The sequence below is a fragment of the Martes martes genome, assembly GCF_963455335.1.
Source record: "Martes martes genome assembly, chromosome: 13".
In the NCBI taxonomy this organism is placed as follows: domain Eukaryota; kingdom Metazoa; phylum Chordata; class Mammalia; order Carnivora; family Mustelidae; genus Martes; species Martes martes.
The window spans coordinates 93245573-93267817 of NC_137901.1; the positions used below are offsets into that span (position 1 = coordinate 93245573).

The following is a 22245-nucleotide window of genomic DNA, read 5'->3' on the forward strand; positions in this document are numbered from 1 at the left end:
GCTCTCCCGCTCTCACCCGGGTGCCGCGGTGGGTCCTGGGACGTGTAGTCGTCTGTGGCCCGCCGGCTCCGGCGCTGTGTGCGCAGGCGCGGGGCGTTCCGGCAGTCGTCGCGTGTGCGGGCAGCTCTCCCGCTCTCACCCGGGTGCCGCGGTGGGTCCTGGGACGTGTAGTTGTCTGAGGCCCGCCGGCTCCGGCGCTGTGTGCGCAGGCGCGGGGCGTTCCGGCAGTCGTCGTGCGTGAGGGCAGCTCTCCCGCTCTCACCCGGGTGCCGCGGTGGGTCCTGGGACGTGTAGTCGTCCGAGGCCCGCGGCCTGGTCAGGGGTCCGGTCGCCGAGGCTCGGGCAGGCGGAGTTTGCGCGAGTCTGGCGGCGGGGTCCCCGGACGCACAGGCGAAAGTCGGGCTCGCATCGGCCCCGGGTATGTAGAGCGGCCCTCCCTGCCCGCGCGCGCTCGCTTCCGGGGGGGCCCGGGCCGAAGGCTCCGTCCGGGGCTCGGGACCGCCTCGCCCACCGGGCCAGAGGCGCCGAGGAAGCGCGCCGTCCTGTGACCCGTAGAAGGCGGAGGGGTGGCGGGGCTGTGGGTCAGCTCCGGGCTCCCCGGACGCACGCCGTGGTTGGGGGGCGGAGGGGCCCCTGTGGGGGCGAGGTCGGCCCGCCGGCCCGCGCTCAGGGCTTCGTTCTCTCCGTGCCAGCTCTGCGTGTCCCGGTCCCGTCGACCCCGCGCCGGCCGCGCGCCATGCCTCAGGTAAGCCGCCCCGTCCCCTTCTTGCCGGACGCAGCCGCGCGCTCAGGCCGGGCGGCGCTCTCCGAAAGCCCCCGGCCCGCGGGCTGCCCTTCGGCCGCTCGCACGGACGGGGGCGTGAGCGGTGCGCGCGAAGCCCTCTCCGCGCCGGCGGGGTTCCGGGCAGCCGGGGAGCCGGCGGGGACGGCGCGCCTCCTTTCCCCAGAGCTGGGACCACGGCTGCCGGCTTACCCCCGTGTTTTTGTCAGGCGCCTGCTTCCGGCGCCTGTGTCGGTGGGGTCCCCGGACCAGCAGTGTCAGCGTCACCGGGGAGCTTCCGGGGGGTGACTGCCCCGAGCTCCGGCCCGGACCTTCTGGACCGGCGGCCCTGGCTGTGCGGCTCCGGGCTGTGCTTCCGTAGTCACTTCCCAGTGATTCCGACGCACGCCCGTCTCGGGGCGGCGGATGGCGCGGGGGAGCGCGACCTGCGGCAGTGCCGCTCCCCCGCCGTGGGGATGAACGGCGACCATCCTGACTCGGGGGCCCTCCTTTCAGTTCCACTTCTCGACTTCGTGTCCTGCTTGTCTCCAGATCCAGAAGCTCCCCGAGTTTTGCTGGGGAGTGCCGTTTCCGTCTGCGCTGCAGAGTCCACCGTTTGGGAAAGAGCTTTATTTGTCGATAATCTTTTAACATTTACGTTTTTTTGGTGGGAGAGGGAGGACGGGCAGAGGGGACTTTTTTTTTTTCTTTAATATTTAATTTATTAGAGAGCGCAAGCTGGGGGGCAGCAGAGGGAGAAGCAGAAGCAGGCTGGCCGCTAAGCAGAGAGCCCAGTGTGGGGTGGATCCCAGGACCCTGGGATCATGACCTGAGCCCAAGGCAGAGGCTTAACCCACTGAGCCACCCAGGCGCCCCGAAACAACTTTTTTAAACTGTAAAATATAACCACCCTACACCTGGGGTCGTACTAGTTTGGTACCTTTTAAAATTTCTGTCCATGCTTAATGATCATGTGGATTATTTAAGCCGGGCAAAGCCAGACTGCAAAATGGGGCTTATTGTTACCCCAGGCCCTGAGGGGAAAAGCTTTGGGTTGCGTCCCGGGAGGTGTTGCATTTCTTTCTTGGGCAGTCGTTATCGCTTGGCTGCTCACCCTGCTTGTCTGTGACACTGCTCAGGTTACCCCTCAGTTTCACAGCTGTTTCTCCGGGAGTGGGGACAGCTGTGGTGCACTTGAGTGCATGCCCCTTTTCAGGGGTGCTGCTGCTGTCTGCTGTAGTCAGTTCTTACTGATGAAGTTTTTGAATGTAGGTGGGGGCCGGAGCTGACGGCTAAGAAAGAATTCTTGAGACGTCTTTAGTGCAAAAAAGGTGACTTTATTAAAACCCAGGGGCAGGACCCATGGGCAGAAAGAGCTTCTGCATGGAGGCTGTGAGGGGTGACTGATGACATACGGGGGAGTTGGGGGAGGTAAGGAAAAGGGAGGGTTTTTTGTTTTGTTTTGTTGTTGTTTTAAGATTTTATTTATTTATTTGACAGACAGCCAGAGGGAGAGGGAGAAATAGGCTTCCCTTGGAGCCAGGGGCCCAAGGCGGGATCATGACCTAAGCCTAGGCAGATGGATTAACAACTGAATGACCCAGGGGCCCCAAAAGGGAGGGTTTCAAAAGAACTTTCGTATGCTAAAGAGGACCTACAAGATATTGGAGGCCTTGCCATTGTCAAGGTGATTGTCCTTGAGACAGTTGTGAGTTTCCTTCCAGAAGTTAGGTTATTGGTAAGAATGCTTTTCTCTTGGGGCGCCTGGGGGGCTCCGTCGGTGAAGCATCTGCCTCGCCTCAGGTCATGATGCTGGGGCCCTGGGATCGAGCCCCACATCGGGCTCCCTGCTTGGTGGGAAGCCTGCTTCTCCCTCTTCCTTTCCCCCTGCTTGTGTTTCCTCTCTCGCTGTGTCTCTCTGTCAAATAAATAAATCTTGAAAAAAAAAAAAAAAAGAAGAAGAAGCAAACTTTTTTCTTGTAAATCACTAAGACGTTTGTGAACCAAGGGGGACTCACGTCTTGCAGGACTTGAATCGCCGTCAGTGAACCACTTGTTTTCCTTTCCCTTAGCTTTAGAGCAGCCAGGAGTGCCTGAGGAATGTTCGGGAGAACCCACCTGGGGGTGTCAGCTTGAGCTTTGTCCCCAACTTGCCTTCTGCTCCCTTGTCAGTTACCAGGAAGAAACTTGGCCAAATCATATTAAAATAGGGCTGCCATTAAGGAAAATAAACATTGTTACACACAAAGGGATTGTCTTCACTATTCCTTTAGTGTTGTAAGATTCTAAGAACTTTCACAACAAAAAGCCAGGAATCGACGTTGTTCACATGTATACTCCTTTATCTTTCACAAAGTTGTAAATGATCTCAGGACAAATTGTATTTATGTTTTCTGTTTTTCTTCAGTTATACAATAAAACAAAACAGCTAGGCTCTTACTTACAGTCTTACCAATCACTCAGAATTCTGAAAGCTCCCGTTGCTGCTGCTTGTGTCCATTGTCTGCTCTGCGCCGTGGGACTCACTTTACTCCTTGACGAGCGTCTTTGGGAGCCTGGGTGTCCCTGTATGTCATTTCAGGGGTCAGTGACATTCAGAGATGTGGCCATTGACTTCTCCCAGGAGGAGTGGGAATGGCTCCAGCCTGCTCAGAGGGATCTGTACAGACATGTGATGTTGGAGAACTACGGCCACCTGGTCTCACTGGGTACGTGTGTTCCTCCTTCTCTCAGAATTTGAACTTTGGGATGACTTCGTGAATCTTGGTTTTCTGATTGAATATTTCCACGGGGGGTGTGTTAGTTTTCTTTTTGTTTGTTTTTTACTTTTTTTTTTTAAATTTTATTTATTTATTTGAGAGACAGAGATCACAAGCAGGCAGAGAGAGAGGAAGGGAAGCAGGCTCCCTGCCGAGCGGAGAGCCCGGTGCGGGGCTCGATCCCAGGACTCTGGGATCATGACTTGAGCCGAAGGCAGAGGCTTAACCCACTGAGCCACCCAGGTGCCCCACTTTTTTTTTTTTTAACAATTTTTATTTATAAGTAATTTGTACACCCAGTGTGGGGCTCGAACTTAAAACCCAAGATGCATGCTCTCCTGCCTGAGACAGCCAATCACCCGTTTTTTATTTTTCAAGATGGATTATAACCAGCTAATCCTTAGACATCTCTCATATTTACATCTGCCATTTCTTTTAATGTCCCTCTTCTAGGGACTCAAGGACTGATAATTGAATTTATTTCATTTTTTGCAAATAGGTCTTAACATTTCTAAGCCATATGTGGTTTCCTTACTGGAGCAAGGGAGAGACCCCTGGCTGGAGAAAGATGTGAGAAGAGATCTGTTTTCAGGTGAGTAAGTTAATAACAACCCAGCTAATCCGGGAGAAACAGTACTTTTATATGTTGGTTGTAAAGTTTTCCCTTAAAGATACAAGACATATGGGGACTATGAAATCTTGTCCATAGCTCCATAAGGAACCACTTTGCATCCTCTTACCAGTCTATCTTCAATTCTCTTATCCTTTCCCTGCTTTCTCACAGACGGATGTGTTCTTTCTTTCCATTGTGAGCTCTGTCTGGGCTCTAAGTTTCATTTCTTTTTGACTTCTCCTCCCTTTCTTTCTTGAAACTGACCTATGTTTCTGTTGCCTAAATTAAAAGGTATGTATTTCTTCTGTAAACTTTGTTCTGTTTAACCATCTTGGAAAGACTAATTCATTACTTTTTGGTCAGTTGATGGGTTTATTCATTCACTCACACATTCTCTTAATAGTTATTTATTTACTTTTTAAAGATTTTATTTATTTATTTGTCAGAGAGAGAGAGAGCACAAGCAGGCAGAGTGGGAGGCAGAGGCAGTGAGAGAAGCAGGCTCCCCACTGAGCAGAGAGCCCAATGCAGGACTTGATCCCAGGACCCTGGGATCATGACCTGAGCCAAAGGCAGCGGCTTAACTGAGTGAACCACCCAGGCGTCCCTCTCTTAATATTTATTTAAAAGACTTTCTTTTAGGTGCTACAAAGAGGAGAAAGTATAAGAGCGTAGTAACTATCAGAGAAGTTATAGCCTAGTGAGATAAAATAGGTCTGAAAGTAACTACATTACATGTCCTCAAATTTGCGGTTCAGCAATAAGGAGAAAAGAATTTCCAGTTGGTGTTTTAGGCCTACATGATAATGTGCAGGGGTAGTAGTAATAGAAACGTAAAAGACAGGAAGAGGATCCATTTTGGAGAAAAAGTGATGAATTCATTTGAGATAAGCTTGGTGTAGGTAGAGGATGGTATTTCCAAGTGAGGATTTGCACCAAGCTGTTGGAATATATGGTAGGAAAAAGTTCCAGTTAAAGATGTACATGTGGGAATTTTAATATTAAGCAAAAATTGAAGCCATGAGACTGAGATGTTACCTTGGGTTAATAACAAAATTGCTGGTGAAGCTCTTTAAAAATAAATGGCCATGGCCCCACCCTGGAAGATTCTGACACAGAAGATCTACGGAGCTTAAATTCTACATCGATGAAAAGTTGTGCAAGTTCTTCAGTTGATTCTGAAGCCTCTAATGGCGGTACGTGACCTGTCCCTGAGATAGCAGGAGGAGTGCTGACACGGACATAAGCAGCGGCTCGCAGAGCCTGATGAGGGGCAGGAGCAGGTGCCATGGGAACAGCTGCCGCTGTGAGGGCCGTGGTGGGCGTGACTCGCCTGTGCCGCAGAGACTTTCAGGAGGGCAGGAGAGAACGGGTGTGGGCGGAAGTCCTGAACTGGGGCACGTGCCGGGAGATTTCTCCTTTCCAGTAGGAGTTGAAGAACGGTGTCCTCTTCTCAATCCTGTAAGAGCAGCAAAACTGTTAGAACTATGTACAAGGGAAGTGAGATAAAGGACAAAGGTAGAGAAGTTGTCTCTCATTCCGCCACTTCATTCATTCTTTCATTCATTCATTTATTCACTTATTTTTTAAGTGATCTCCGTGCCCGGCGTTGGGCTTGTACTCTTGATGCCGAGACCAAGACTCACATACTCCACGTACTGAACAAGCCGGGTGTCCCTCCACAACTTTAATACAGCTCTTCCAATTTTTATGTGTTCATTCTAGTACCCCTCCTCCCCCTTATTTTAACAGGAATTAGGATTTGTTGGTGGGCATGAATAAGGAGGGGGCAGTGGTAAGGTTCGCATGAGCACAGGGCCCATCGTTTGTCCAGGAGGCCACAGTTAGGGATGTGTTTGACCCTGCAGACATTTGCATTGAACTGCTTTTCAGCCGTCATGGCTTTCAAATTTTTGTCCTTTAAAGCGAGTAAAGTCCCCCTTCTTGGAGATGTGGGTCTTCCGGCTGCCCCAGGGAACTTGTCCCTGTGTTGGCCTCCGTCACTTGCTCTGCCCGTCGGTATGGATGGACATGATTTGGCCTATGTGGACCTTGGCCACCGTGCCCCGAGGTTTCCCAAGAGCACCCCACATGCCTGTTTGGAGCCTGTATTGGGGGCAGCATGAGTTCAGATGTGTGTCCACCAGAACGGGCTGTGTCTAGGGTCCTGTAAGGCAACACATATAAGCAACAGGCCGCGTACACTACGGAGGAGGCCACTGTTTGCCACCGTCGCACACCAGACCCTCCATGGGGTGGCCGCACGGTTGGCTTTGTTGGCTGCAGTGCAGAACTTTTGTAGAAAGGTGCCGTATCACACAGAAATAATGCATAAAACATAAATGTGCAGCCTAGCAAATGATTGGAAGGTACTGACGTAACCACCACCCAGGTCGGTGAGCAGAACACTGCCGGGTGTCTGCGAGCGCTCTGTGTGATCCCCTCTTCCCCGCCCAGAACAGACTTCTCCTTACTTTAATGGGAGTAACTTGCCCTGTTCATTACTTGACAGACTTGTCAAGTGTTTGTGTTTCTAATCACTACAGCTTAGGTGTGTATGTTTGTGAACTTCATATAGACGGGTCCATACCATATGTACTGTGTTTTGCTTCTCAAAATTACTTCTAAGGCTTAACGCATTTTGCGTATGACTCCAGTAGTTGGTTTGATCGTGCAAGTCAGCACTCCCATTTCTCTCTTCTATTATCGAGGCCTTCGTGGGTTGTTTGCATTTTAGGGCTGTCACAAGCTGTGTTACCATTGTCCCTGCATCCTGGCACAGACTGGCCGGATTTCCTGTGATCTGTGTCTAGGACTGGAATGCTGGGTCAGGGGACAGTGACCTCTTTCTTATCGTTAGATTATGCCTCATCTGTGAGCTGCCTCTTGAAGGTTTTTGCTCATTTATGTATTGGATTCTCTTGTCTTTTTTTTTTTTTTTAAGATTTTATTTATTTGACACAGAGAGAGACAGAGAGATCACAAGTAGGCAGAAAGGCAGGCAGAGAGAGGGGGGAAGGAGGCTCCCCACTGAGCAGGGAGCCCGACATGGGGCTCGATCCCGGGACCCCAGGATCATGACCTGAGCCGAAGGCAGAGGCTTTAACCCACTGAGCCACCCAGGCACCCCCATAAATGCCTTTTAAGTGTGTTTTATAGCTGGGTTGTCTATAGCAGTCTTGTCCTGCAGGATGGTGAAATGTTTCTGTTTCTCTGTATGTCCTATAACTTGAATTTTAACCCATTGATTTTCACATTTTAAGACTTTGGGTCTTGTTTAAGTTCTGTTGGAGACAATCATTGTATTTAGGCTGGTTGTCAGTATGGGTAAGTTGAGGCCATCGGTTGTAACCTCTCTTCTATGTACGTGGTTCTAGGACAGTCCTGTTGTTTTTTTTTTTAAGATTTTATTTTATTTATTTGACAGAGAGAGACCACAAGTAGGCAGAGAGGTAGGCAGAGAGAGAGAGGAGGAAGCAGGCTCCCTGCCAAGCAGAGAGCCCGATGTGGGACTCGATCCCAGGACCCTGAGATCATGACCAGAGCCGAAGGCAGAGGCCTAACCCACTGAGCCACCCAGGTGCCCTAGGACAGTCCTGTTTCTAAAGCGTTTGTAGGTCTCCATTATTTGTCCTGCATATGCACCTCCTGCTGGCCTTTCTGCACCTGGGCAGTGGGTTCCCCTGTGTTTCCGTTTTCACAGTTTCTAGTGTGGTATATAGGGTCAGATCCATGCATGCACAACTCAGGGATGAGCTCAGGATTTCATACACGACTTCATGGGAGCACTTTCTTGAGCTCCCTCTCCTACCCTTTTTGGCTCTCAGGCCCCCTCTTTCGGGTCTTCCGGGTAGAAAGGCAGACCTCCGCTCTGTGTCTGCCTCTGCAGCCAAGCAACAAGGAGACAGACAGAAAAAGAAGAAAAGGGTTATTCCTGTGCTGCAGGGAACATAGATTTCTCTTTTCTTTTTTACAGAGATTTTATTTATTTGGGAGAGAGAGTGAGCAGGAGCTGGGGGAGGGGCAGAGGGAGAGGGAGAAAGGAGCCTGATGTGGGACTCCATCCCAGGATTCCAAGATGACGTCCTGAACCAAACGCAGACGCTTAACCAACTGAGCCACCCAGGCGCCCCAAGATGATCAACTTTGAAGGGGAGGGGAAGATTATATCAATTTGTGACTTTCCGAGTGTCGGATCTTTGTGGGATACTTGACTCTATCAGTTCATTAGACAGTTGAGTATCAGACTCAGGAGCTTAACAAAGAGATCACTGTGCTTCTCAAAGTTTAGTCATTTGGAGAGGTTTTTTCTGTTCGTTCTTTTTCTAGATTTATTTATTTTGGAGAGTGTGTGCACATAAACTGGGAGGGGGAGAGGGAGAGGGAAAGAAATCCTCAAGCAGACTCTCCACTGAGCACAGAGCCTGATGTGGGCCTCGATCTGAGGACTCTGGGATCATGACCTGAGCCGAAGGCAGACACTTAATGACTGAGCCACCCAGGTGCCCCTATTTCTTTTCTTTTCTTTTTAAACTTCTTCCTTTTCTTTTTTTAAAGATTTTATTTGTCAGAGAGAGAGAGCACAAGCAGTGAGGAGCAGAGGGGAAGGGAGAAGCAACCTCTTCACTGAGCAGGGAGCCCGACACGGAACTCCGGAGCCTGGGATCGTGACCTGCGTGGAAGGCAGACGTTTAAATGAGCCGCCCAGGCGTCCCTGTATATATTCTTTGGTGATGTGGCTGTTCAGGTCTTTTGCCCGTTTTTAAAGTATATTGTTCATTTTCTTACTGTTGAGTCTTAAGAGTTCTTTGTGTATTTTGGGTACCAGGTCTTATTAGACAGGTCTTGCGCACATATTTTCTCCCAGTTTGTGACCGGTCTTCTCATTCTCTTGATGTTGGCTTTTGCAGAGCAGAGCTTTTTTATTTTAATGATGCCCAGTTTGTCAATTATTTTCCTGGATCATGACTTTGGTTGTTGTATCTAAAAAATCATCGTCATACCTAAGGTCATCTAGGTTCCCCCTATGTTACTTCTAGGAGTTTTATAATTTTGTGTTTTAGGCTTAGGTTTGTGATCCATTTTGAGTTAATTTTAGTCAAGAGTGGAAGGTCTGTGTCTAAATTCATTTTTGGCTTGTGGATGCATAGTTGTTCAGGAGCATTTGTTGGGAAGACGTCTTTGCTCCTTTGTGTTTTCTTTGTCGCCTTGTGAGAGGTCAGTTGAGTGTAATTAGGCAGCTCCGTTCCTGAGCTCTCTGTTCTGCTCTGTTGATCTGATGTCTCATCTTTTACTGGTACTGCACTGTCTTCATTACTGTCAGTTTACAGTAAGTCTTGAAGTCAGGTAGTGCCAGGCTTATGGCTTTGTTCTTTCCCTTTGGTATCCCATTAGGTAATGTAGGTCTTTTGCTTCTTGATAGAAACTTTAAAATCACTTTGTTGAGATCTATAAAATTACTTTCTGGGATTTCATTGTATCTATAGATCAAGTTGGGAAGAACTGACATCTTGACAACATTGAATCCTCCTATGAACGTGGAATTTGTTTCTCCATTTAGTTCTTTTCTTTTTTTTTTTTTTAAATTTTATTTATTTATTTGACTGAGAGAAAGAAATCACAAGTAGGCAGAGAGGCAGACAGAGAGGGAGAGGGGGAAGCAGGCTCCCTGCTGAGCAGAGAACCCAATGCGGGATTCGAGCCCAGGACCCTAAGATCATGACCTGAGCCGAAGGCAGAGGCTCAACCCACTGAGACACCCAGGTGCCCCTCTCCATTTAGTTCTTAACTTCGTATCTTTCCACAGAGTTTTGTAGTTTTCCTCGTATAAATCTGGTACGTTTTGTTAGAATTCTACCTAAGTATTTAATTCTTTGTGTGCTAATGTAAACAATAATGTCTCAGTTTCAGCCTTCCTTTGTTCATTGCTTGTATATGGGAAAGACTGACTTTTTTTTTTTTTTAAAGATTTTATTTATTTATTTGACAGACAGAGATCATAAGTAGGCAGAGAGGCAGGCAGAGAGAGAGGAAGCAGGCTCCCTGCCGAGCAGAGAACCTGACGCGTGGCTCGATCCCAGGACCCTGGGACCATAACCCAAGCTGAAGGCAGGGGCTCCAACCCACTGAGCCACCCAGGTGCCCCGAGAGACTGACTTTTATACATTAACTTTATATCCTGCAATTTTGTTATAATTACTTACTCCCTTTTTTGGTAAAATTTTTCAGATTCTTTGCATAGATAATAGTGTCATCTACCAAAAAAAGTTTTATTTCTTCCTTGCCAATCTGTATACCTTTTACTTACTTTTCTTGTCTTATTGCATTATCTAAGAACCATTATAGCATTGAAAAGTAGTGCTGAGCGGCACCTGGGTGCCACAGTCGCTTAAGCATCTCACTGTTGGTTTCAGCTCACATCTGACCTCAGGGCTGTGAGATTGAGCCGTATGTCAGGCTCTGCACTCATCGTGGGAGTCTGCTGGAATTTCTCTCCCTCTCCCTCTGCCCCTTCCCCCTGCACTTCCTTTCTCTCACTGAAATAAATAAGTAGGTCTTAAAAAAAAACAAAAACAGTGCTGTGAAGGAACATCCTTGCAGTGTTCTTGGTTTTAGCAGGAAAGCTTCAAATTTCTCACCATTAATAGGATGTTAGCTATAGGATTTTTGATGTTCTTCGCAACTTGAGGAAATTCCACGCTATTCCTAGTTTGTTGAGTTTCTTCATGAATGGATGTTGGATCTTGCAAGGCATATCTACTGGTAACATGTTGCCTTGGTTTTTGTCTCAGAATACCTTTATTTCTCCTTCACCTTGAAGTATAGTTTTTCAGGGTACACAATTCTAGGTTGGTGGGTTTTTTCTCTCTCTCTACTACATTAAGTACTATCTCAGTGGTCTTAAGTATTGGTGATAGAGAATTTTTTTTTTTTCCCATAAGAAGAAAGCGAGTGCATCTGAGTTTTGCTTTGAGTATGTTAGGTGCAGATTTATCATAGGAACCGTTCCATTAAGGTTGGATCCTTGTGGGCGCCTCGGTAGCTCAGTTGGTTAAGTGTGTGACTCTTGGTTTTGGCTCAGGTTGTGATCTCAGGGTCGTGAGATTGAGCCGCGCATCAGGCTCCATGTTTGGTGTGGAGTCTGCTTGAGATTTGCTCTTCCTCTCCCTCTGCCCCTCCCTCCACTCACACACACCCTCTCTAAAACAAATAAATCATTAAAAGAAAAATAAAGGGGGTGCCTGGGTGGGTTAGTTTTTAAACATCTGCCTTCAGCTCAGGTCATGATCCCAGGGTGCTGGTGTTGCGCCCCCCATCAGGCTCCCGCTCAGCGGGAAGCCTGCTTCTCCCTCTCCCACTCCCGCCGCCTGTGTTCCCTCTCTCGCTGTGTCTCTCTCTGTCAAATAAATAAATAAAATCTTAAAAAAAAAAAGAATTCTTGTATTCCTTTAGGCTTTTAATCAGTATAATAACTAAGTTATATCAGATCCATTTGACCTTTACCAAAGAGAGTACAGGCATGTAGGTGATAGGAGGGGGAGGTGACTTTGAGGAAACGAACCGGGGTGAGAAATATATAATTAGCATTCTATTCATATTTGGAACCTGGTTTTCTTGGTTGTGCTTTTTACTCGGATTGGTCTGTGAAACCGTATGGCTGGTAGTATATGAAATCTCTGCAGTTAGCCCCAGTTACTTTTACTTCTTCTTTTCTTTCTTTCTTTTCTTTTTTTTAAAAAAGATTTTGTTTATTTATTTGACAGAAAGAGTGAGATACACAAGCAGGCAGAGCAGCAGAGGGAGAGGGAGAAGCAGGCTTCCTGCTGAGCAGGGAGCCTGATGTGGGGCTCGATCCCAGGACCCTGGGATCATGACCAGAGCCGAAGGCAGTCATGCAACCGACTGAGCGCCCCAGGCGCCCCATTTACTTTTTCTAATGCCATTAAATACCTATGCTCACCTCCTGTGTCTTGCTGTATTTCTGTTCCCGACTAATTTCTGCAGTGAAGTCTTTCTAGACGAGCTTATCTTGTTTTTTTATACTGTTGTTTTCATCTGTGTCCTCTTTATCTTCCCATTTATGTTCTGCTCACGAAAAGAATTCGTCTGTTTGTATCTCCAGGGCTCTTACTGATTTGCTCAGTAGATATGGAATTGGTTTATAGAAGAGCCAGGAAAATAATTTGATTTACCTCTATTGAGACCATTTTCTTCACTATTGTTTTACTGCCTCCCCACCTTTATCTTTCATGTTAACGTGCCTACCATGTAGGTATAGTTCTTGGTTCTTTGTTCAGATACCTATTAAAGAAATAGGTTGGGGCACCTGGGTGGCTCAGTGGGTTAAAGCCTCTGCCTTCAGCTCAGGTCATGATCCCAGGGTCCTGGGATCAAGCCCCACATCGGGCTCTCTTCTCGGCAGGGAGCCTGCTTCCTCCTCTCTCTCTGCCTGCCTCTCTGCCTCCTTCTGATCTCTGTCAAATAAATAAATAAATATTTATTTATTAAAAAAAAAAAGAAAGAAAGAAATAGGTCTGGGGCACCTGGGTGGCTCAGTTAAGTGTCTGCCTTCAGCTCATGTCATCATCCTGGGGTCCTGGGATTGAGCCCTGCATTGGGCTCCCTGCTCAGCAGGGAGCCTGTTTCTCCTGCCCCTCCCTACTTATGCATATTCTCTCTCTGTCTCTCAAAGAAATGAAAAAAAAAAAAAACTTAAAAAAGAAAGAAATAGATTTATATGCTTTTCCTTAGAAGCTTAAGGTCAGTGATAATAAAAGATAGAATTCCCCCATGCAAAGTAAATGTCAAAGTGTGTTTTAGAGAAATACGATTTTTTTGTTGTTGTTACTTGGAAATAATTTTAAACTTCCAGAAAATGTTCAGGAATAGTACAAAGATACCTATAAGCTCTTTACTCAAATTCACCTATTGCTGGGGTGCCTGGGTGGCTCAGTGGGTTAAGCCTCTGCCTTTGGCTCAGGTCATGATCCCAGGGTCCTGGGATCGAGCCCTGCATCGGGCTCTCTGCTCAGCGGGGAGCCTGCTTCCTCCTCTTTCTTTCTCTGCCTGCCTCCCTGCCTACTTGTGATCTCTGTCTGTCAAATAAATAAATAAAATCTTTTTTTAAAAAATTCACCTATTGCTAATGTTTTGCCCCATTCATTTTATCATTTGTTATATGATTTTTTTTCCCCCTTAAAGATCAGACAGTAGATTGCATACATCATGGCCTTTTACCTCCACATATTCCTAAGAATTAGAGTATGAGTGAATATATTTTTAAAAAATTCTTCATATTTGTCGTACTGTTTTGTTCCTCTGGTGAAGATCAGGGCCGATGTTTGACTGTTAAAGGCATCTGATAGGGTGCCTGGGTGGCTCATTTGGTTAGCGTACAACTCTTGGTTTTGGCTCAGGTCATGGTCTCAGGATCATGAGATCAAGCCCTGCGTCAGGCTCCACACTCAGTGGTGAGTTTGCTTCCGATTCTCTCCCTCTCCCTTGCCCATCCTGCTTGTAGACTCACTCTTTCTAATAAATACACCTTAAAAAAAAAAAAGCATTTAATGGAAAGACACTGTTACACCAAAGTTGAGCTTCAGTTATCACTTTGCAAAGTAGAGTAAGAGTGAGGATCATAGACAGTCATTTCCTTTTACTTACTTATTTAAAGTAAGTCACTGTCAGATGTTCAAAGGCATTAAGTGAACAGTCTGATGTCTTTATGGGACCTGAGGAATATTTGTAGTTTATTAGCAGCATTATGAAATTGTCTTTTTCAAGTCCTTTTTGCCTCAAATAAAGTTTAAGTAGAGCTGAGAAAGATGAAAATGCATCCTTCCCAAGTACTTATCTTCCTGACAGTATTTTTGGTTTAGATTTTATTTATTTATTTGTCCGAGAGAGAGCAAGAGTGAGCAAGCACAAGCGGGGGGTCGGGGGTCAGAGGGAGAGGCAGGCTCCCCACTGAGCATGGAGCCTGGGATCATGACCTGAGCTGAAGGCAGATGCTTCGCTGACTGAGCCGCCCGGGTGTTCCCTGTCCTGTTCCGTCTCTCTTCTGATGTCTTCTGAATTTCCAGGCATACTGCTCAGATTTCAGTCTATATGAGAACTTTGAAAGCCATAGAGTGTTGAGGGGTGTGTGTGTGTGTGTGTGTGTGTGTGTGTGTGTTTTAATCCCTCGTTGAAAAAGTGGAGTGGCTTTACTCAGTATAGAAAAAAAATTGTTTTATTTTCAGAGTCAAATGGTGAGATCAGAGAGTTTTCTCCAAATGTCATATATGAAGATGGCCCGTCCCAGTATTTGGCAGTGGAAAGAATTCTAAACCAAGACCCTGAATATTCCAGTTTGAAAGGAGGCTGGAAATGTGAGGAGGACACTCAGATGCAAGGAAATCAGGGATGTATCCGGCAAGCGTCAGCCTCTCATCAAGGAGCACTGTCGCAGCGCATGAGTATCAGTACCGTGGAGAGGCCCTATGGATGTCATGAATGTGGAAAAACCTTTAGTCGGCGCTTTTCCCTTGTGTTACACCAGAGAACTCATACTGGAGAGAAACCGTACATATGTTCAGACTGTGGCAAAACCTTTAGCCAGATCTCCAACCTTGTGAAACATCAGATGATACATACTGGAAAGAAACCCCACGAGTGTAAGGACTGTAACAAAACATTCAGTTACCTCTCATTCCTTATTGAACACCGGAGAACACATACTGGGGAGAAACCTTACGAATGTACGGAATGTGGAAAGGCCTTTAGCCGTGCCTCAAACCTCACACGACATCAGAGAATTCATATAGGAAAGAAACAGTATATTTGTAGGAAATGTGGGAAAGCCTTTAGCAGTGGCTCAGAACTTATTCGCCACCAGATCACACACACCGGAGAGAAACCTTACGAATGCATTGAATGTGGGAAGGCGTTTCGCCGTTCCTCCCACCTTACGCGGCATCAGAGCACCCATACTACCAAAACCCCCTATGAATGTAATGAATGTAGGAAAGCCTTCCGCTGCCACTCATTCCTTATTAAACACCAGAGAATTCATGCTGGAGAGAAGCTCTATGAGTGTGACGAATGTGGTAAGGTTTTCACGTGGCATGCATCCCTTATGCAACATATGAAAATTCACACTGGAGACAAGCCGTACGCGTGTACTGAGTGTGATAAAACCTTCAGTCGGAGCTTTTCCCTCATTCTGCATCAGATAACGCACACTGGGGAGAAACCCTATGTGTGCAAGGTGTGCAACAAGTCCTTCAGCTGGAGCTCAAACCTGGCCAAACATCAGAGAACACACAGCCTAGAGAACCCCTATGAGTATGAGAACTCGTTCAGTTATCACTCATTCCTTACTGAGCACAACGGGATTCGCACTACAGAGAAAACCTAACAATGTACGGATTCAAAACAAAAGCAGAAACAGTTAATGCCTTACTTTGACTTCAGAGGATTCCTGGAAAGAAGCCTTAAGTGAATATGTTGAATGTGAAGAAGGTGGGTTATACTTGATTCAACATCCTGGAACATAGAAGCCCGGGAATGTGTTGGAAAGCCATGAGCACGTTCTTTTTGTAACATCAGAAGATGAAATCAGTACCGAGAAGACTTCATCTGGTCCGATTCCCTCACTTGACATTTGTAAATTCCTACCAGGGAAGGACACGTGGCCAATAAATGTGAGGAAGCTTTTGTTGGGAAACTGGCCCCAGCTCCACATCTGTCAGCCCAAACGGGACAGAGCGCGTGGGCGAGAGTTGTTTCCCTTTTTCCCGGACATCAGAAAATTCCTAATGAAGCAAAGTCATGCAAATGCAGTGATTTGGCAATGTTTTTGTGTACCCTGCAACATTTATTAAGTCTGAAAATACCCTCAAGAGAAAAAACAACCCTATAAATGAACTGAATAGAGGGTGATTTTCTGCTTTACTTCAGAACTGCAGAATTATACCGGGGAGAAGCCTGTCATAAGGAGTGTGGCAACATCTTGAGTTCTGAGAAGTCCTACTGGAGGGAGTGGGGGAGGATTTGGGGGGGGGTATTTTTGTTTTAAAGCAAACTCAGAAAAGAAAGCTATGAATAAATATTTGGTTTTTAGTTAATTAATCTGGTACTTGCAGAGTTTTTTTCCATAGCATGTATCATTCTGAAAATGCAAATACCACAGTATTGACATCAGCAGTGAAGACTAGTGTGCATTTGTAGAAACGTACATGGTCACAGGAACATTTTTCGTATCTTAATGGCTTTAACTTTGACATAGAGTTTAGATTTAAGGTTATGCTCACTCATGTTTATCCTTGAATGTAACTAGACCTGTTTTAGCTTGAAGTAAATGTACATAATGTTAGGGTCCGTGATCAAAGGAACGAGACTGATACAAAGCGAAGGTCAAGAAAAGCTTTATTTCGCACCAGCATCAGAAACCAACCCGGCCGGTAGGAGCCGTCTCTTACGAAGAGGCAACCACGACGACCCCCGCGAGGCCGCTCTCTGGTCGAGGCCGCTCCCAACAAGGAAGAGGCGACGACGACGACGAGGATGACTACGAGGACGACAGCCCTGATGACGCAGACTCTGCTCCCCATGACGCTGCTCCCGATGAGGCCGTTCTGGACAAGACTGCTCCAGACGAGGCTGCTGCCGACGAGGCTGCTTCCCAGACAAGGCTGCTCCCCGGAAAGAGGCTGCTCTGGCAAGGTCACTCCCGTCGACTCTTACAGCTCTTACTGACAGCCCTTACTGCTCTCGACGACTCCTACAGCTGTCAGCTCTCGCAGACAGCCCTCGGTGGCTCCTACAGCTGACAGCTCTCGCTGACAGCTCTCACAGCTGTTGCTTCTCCAGCGAGACCGCTCCCGACGAGGCTCACAGCTCCTGCTCCTACAGGGGACAGCTCTTACTCCCCGGAGGGAGGCTGCACTGGCAAGGCCTCCTGACAGCTCTTACAGCTCCAGGGAGACTGCGAGAGACTGCCCCTACTAGCCTCACAAACCAACTTTTATAGAGGCACTTTTAGCCGGGCGATACACAGGTAGCCAATGAGATTGCAATACACAGAGAAAACTGCTAGGTTACCCACGGGCGGCCAATTGAATTTCAATTCACCCTAGTAGATATATGCGCGCCCCTCTGATTGGATGTCCTCACCTGGCCTGACCCGCCCCTCCATCTAGGCTTTGCAAGGAAGTTCCTCTGGGAGGGGCAGGGTCAATCTAAGTTCACTGCAACAATATGGCTCCCCCTGCTTAAGTAGGCCCTTACACATAAGGTATGTTGCAGGAAAATGCCAAGGTGGTTTTCCTCTTTTGATCCACTTAGCAGTGGGAACATTACTTTTGTAAGCACGTACTTGTCAAAATAAACCAGACGATGTTTTTACTCTCCATGTACACCTTGCCCATTTATTAATGTCCCAGTTAAAGGTGTATCTTATCTTGGAAGCATCTGCCTCCTTTTAAGGACTGAGCTTGCATTTAGGATAGGTAATATGCAGTTTGGTACTTGAATAAGTGCCTCATTTAAGTATATTTTAAGTACGGGTGAATCTTTCACCAAGTGAGAGGCTGGCAACTGTCTTTCATGCTGACTGTGATGTAACACATAGCCGTTGCCTGGTAATTTTCTCAACGCCTCAGTCTCTGCCAGGACAGTTCCATTGGTGTGGCAGCATTATTACGTTCCTAGCCGCGTGTGGGGGGTCTTTTTTGGATAAAAATGTGTTTATCATTTCGGAGGTTTGTAACATTCGGGGATATGGCCATAGACTTGTCTCACGAGAAATGGGGCTGATTGGACCCTGACCCGAAGAATTCATAAAGGAATAGAATGATTTGGAACCATGGGATCCTCATCCGAGGTTGCCATTCCTCCATTCAGAACATGAATTTAGGCATCTTTGCTTTCTCTTTTAGAAAAAGGGCGTGGCTTTAACCTTCCTGCCTGAATTCCTACTCCAGGTTCTTGAGGAAATGAAGTAAAATTCGTAGAAATGGGAAGTGGCTGGCATTGTTCCTGGAAGGCTCTGCCCCTCCCTGCCACTCATGCTCTTTTGAGGGAGGGAGAGTGAGAGAGAGCATGAGCAGGGGGAGGGGCAGAGGAGAGGGAGAAGCAGGCTCCTTGCTGAGTGGAGAACCCCATGCCTGGCTCGATCCCAGGACCCTGGGATTGTGACCTGAGCCGAAGGCAGATGCTTAACCCACTGAGCTGCCCAGGCACCCCTCGTGTCTCTCCCTCTGGATTAAAAAGTTGGGTCTGGACCTAGGAAGAACCATAACCTTTTGAAGTATCTATTGTCTCCCTTTTGTAAACAGGGCTCTGTATTTCTAAATCAAATGTGACCCTTACGGGAGCAAGGAAGAGTCAAAGAGTGGTGGCGAAAGGTTGACAAGAGGCCTATGATCAGGTCGGTGGGGGTGGTCAGGCAGGGAGTGCCAGTGCACGGAGTGGTCCAGCTTGCCAAATTGCTCGAACCATTTTCTCAAAAATAGTAACTTTCCTTTAAAATCCCCCTCATGAAACATCATTCTCCACTACGTAACTCATCCTAAAGGTAATTAATTTGTGGTAAAGATACATCAGAAAATAACTATGCTTTTATATATTTATTTGAGAGTTGTTTGAGAGAGAGTGAATGCACGCATGAGCACGGGGAGGGCAGAGGCAGAGAGAGTCTCAGGCAGATGCTCAGTGCGGGGATTGATTCCATGACCTGAGTGGAAATCAGGGTTTGGCCACTTAACTGACCCACCCAAGGGCCCGTGCTATTATTTTTAATTAAAGTAAATCTTTATTTTTATACTTGGATTAAAATTTAATTTTTAATTAAATTTTATGTGGGCACCACATACATTTAATTTACACTTTAATTAAAATTTACTTTATTGTTTTTTAAAGATTTTATTTATTTATTTGAGAGAGAGACAGTGAGAAACAGCATGAGAGAGGTCAGAGGGAGAAGCAGACTTCCCATGGAACTGGGAGCCTGATGCGGGACTCGATCCTGGTACTCTGGGATCACGACCTAAGCCGAAGGCAGTTGCTTAACCAACTGAGCCACCCAGGCACCCCTAAAATTTAATTTACTTTAATTAAAGTAAATTAAAGATCATTTCTAGATTATACAATAAGAGATGTCAAGAGACTTGCTACTGAAGAAAGAAAATGAATAGCTTGTGGCCATTTTCATTATATGATATACTTGTCATATCAAGAAGGTGCTGGCAAGGTTCACATTTGCTTTCTTTCACTGAATTTTAGCACACAAATCTGTTTCATCTTTCCATATTTAAAATGATTTTTAAAAATAAGCTGTAGTGCTTTACAGAGGTAGCAGAAAAGTAAAAAAATGTTGCCTTTTTTTTTTTAAAGATTTTATTTATTTATTTGACAGAGATCACAAGTAGGCAGAGAGGCAGGCAGAGAGAGAGAGGGGGAAGCAGGCTCCCTGCTGAGCAGAGAGCCCCATGCGGGGATCGATCCCAGGACCCCGGGATCATGACCTGAGCTGAAGGCAGAGGCTTTAACCCACTGAGCCACCCAGGCGCCCCAAGTTGCCTGTTTTTTGAGATGAAATTCTGTAACAATAGCCAGATACACTAAGATATAAAAGCAAACAGTAGTAGAAATGCATGATGTTACATTTTAGAAGGTGATATTTCATTTCCTATTTGTGTTGTTGAGACAAGAAACAGGTGATACATGATATGACCATCTGTGTACATGTGAAGGGGTAGGCATCCTGCCTGAACATTTTGAACTTTGTAGTATAAGATGTTTGTATCTCAGGGCACCTGGGTGGCTCAGTCAGTTAAGTGTCTGCCTTGGGCTCAGGTCGTGATTCTGGGGTCCCGGGATCCAGCCCCGCATCGGGCTCCCTGCTCAGTGGGAGTCTGCTTCTCCCTCTGCCCTCTGCTCGTGCTCTCTCTCACTTGCTGTCTCTCTCTCAATAAAATCTTAAAAAAAAAAAAAATGTTTGTGTCTCAGACACAATTCTATTATGTTTGCATATTCAAGATGTGTAAAATTCGGTGGAATAAGCTCAGGCCTGTTGCAACCATTATTTCAATCGAGGCTGTTACCAGATTTTCATTCTTCTGTCATTTTTTTTAGTTACCCATATGTTGTAAAAGCATCAAACTCCCAATGAAGAGGCCTTTCCTCAATGGAACACATAACACCTGGTGTCTTTTCTGGAACATGACTCCATATATCATTTCTGTGTGAAGCCTTGCTTAATCGAGTTGACTTTCAGGATAATTATCTTGCACACAGTCCATCTGAATGTACAGCTGAGTGGCTCTCCACATCCGGCACACTTATGTGCAGCTGTCGTGCAGATGTGCCTGTCTCATGGTTGCAGCAGTTTTTACTGGTCTCCTCAAGAGAGTGCAAGTTGTTAGTATGAGGTTGGGTTTAACTGCCCTTATAATGTCTTCAAAAAGTCTACTTCCAAATAGGATGCAGAATTGTGCCAGCAACCAGATCAATACAAAAGTCCTGTGTTTAAAGGCGTCATTGGGCTGTGGAAGCAGTGATGACTAGATGGGCCCAAATTCCAGAGAGAAGTCACCGGGGTTTTTGTGGGCAGTTGAAGCTGAAGTGGCAGGACAGCGACTTGAGAGTCCTCACATACATCGCTGGTTCCCTCCACCGGGACATTTGCTTAATTCAGGGCCGTGCAGGAGGGCTGGGGAGCCAGAAGAAAAGCGTCGAAAAGAGTGATGTATCCGTAGTGTCTTTGGAGCTTAGGAGTGAAAAGCCCACTAGAGAGGGTGGCCGCCCAAGATACACGGCCAGTCTCCCCCCACACTATCAAGATTTTTTTCTTTTTTTTTTTTTTAATTTCTTGTCAGCGTAACAGTATTCATTGTTTTTTTCACCACACCCAGTGCTCCATGCAATCCGTGCCCTCCCTAATACCCTCCACCTGGCTCCCCCAACCTCCCACCCCGAGCCCCTTCAAAACCCTCAGGTTGTTTTTCAGAGTCCGTAGTCTCTCCTGGTTCACCTCCCCTTCCAATTTCCCTCAACTCCCTTCTCCTCTCCGTCTCCCTATGTCCTCCATGTTATTTGTTATGCTCCACAAATAAGTGAAACCATATGATAATTGACTCTCTCTGCTTGACTTACTTCACTCAGCATAATCTCTTCGAGTCCCGTCCATGTTGCTACAAAAGTTGGGTATTCGTCCCTTCTGATGGAGGCATCATACTCCATCCCACACTATCAAAATTTGAAGCTGCATGGGCTGGGAGGTTAGGGAGATTAGGACCTACCAAGCCCTCCAACTTAAAAGCTTCAGCAGAGCCAAAACACCCAAAACACAGAGGCTAAACAAGGGTAAACTGAGGGTTATTAAAAATTCAGTGGAGGGGCACCTGGGTGGCTCAGTGGGTTGAGCCTCTGCCTTCAGCTCAGGTCATGATCCCAGAGTCCTGGGATCGAGCCCCGCATCGGGCTCTCTGCTCAGCAGGGAGCCTGCTTCCTCCTCTCTCTCTGCCTGCCTCTCTGCCTACTTGTGATCTCTCTCTCTCTGTGTAAAAAAAAAAAAAAAAATTTCAGTGGAGATCTGACCCAGCTCATTCTTACTGGACTGAGGTGATTAGCCTCTCAAATGAGCAGAGGAAAGGAGAAACTCTGGTAGAAGGTAACAGAACCTGGTGCCCCTGTGGTTCTTTTAAACATAAAGTCTGTGTCCCCTCAAAACACACACACACACACACACACACACACACACACACACACACACACCATTACAAGGCATGTTAAGAACAAGATCATAGATACACTTCATTTTATTGTGATTTGCAGATACTGCCTTTTTCTTTTAATTGAGGGTTTGTGGCAACCCTATCTGTGCCATTTTTCCGATAGTATTTGCTCATTTTATGTCTCCATCACATTTTGGGAATTTCCGCATAATCCTAGCTTTTTTGCATTATATTGAACTGCTGCCATCTAATGATAAAATTTTAACAGATGAGGAGTTGCTTCTTATGGTTGAACAACGAAGTGGTTTCCCGAGATGGAATCTGCTCTTGGTGAAGATGCTGTGAAGACTGTTGAATGACAAAGAACTTAAAATATTACATAAACTTGGTAAAGTG

The 22245-nt window shown here is 46.5% G+C and overlaps 1 protein-coding gene across 2 annotated transcripts; it reads left to right on the plus strand.

Moving 5' to 3' along the window:
* The first annotated feature begins 223 nt into the window (after nucleotides 1–223).
* Nucleotides 224–17522, plus strand: ZNF140 (zinc finger protein 140). Of its 2 annotated transcripts, XM_080821562.1 has the most exons (5): nucleotides 224–418; nucleotides 693–745; nucleotides 3342–3468; nucleotides 4019–4111; nucleotides 14374–17522. In XM_080821562.1, exons 2-5 carry the CDS (start codon nucleotides 737–739, stop codon nucleotides 15528–15530), a joined length of 1386 nt encoding a protein of 461 aa, XP_080677688.1. In that variant the 5' UTR covers nucleotides 224–418; nucleotides 693–736; the 3' UTR covers nucleotides 15531–17522. The 2 variants fall into 2 exon arrangements, with proteins under 2 accessions (XP_080677688.1, XP_080677689.1); XM_080821563.1 differs by lacking the exon at nucleotides 693–745 and having other exon boundaries at nucleotides 231–418.
* Nucleotides 17523–22245: the final 4723 nt, after the last annotated feature.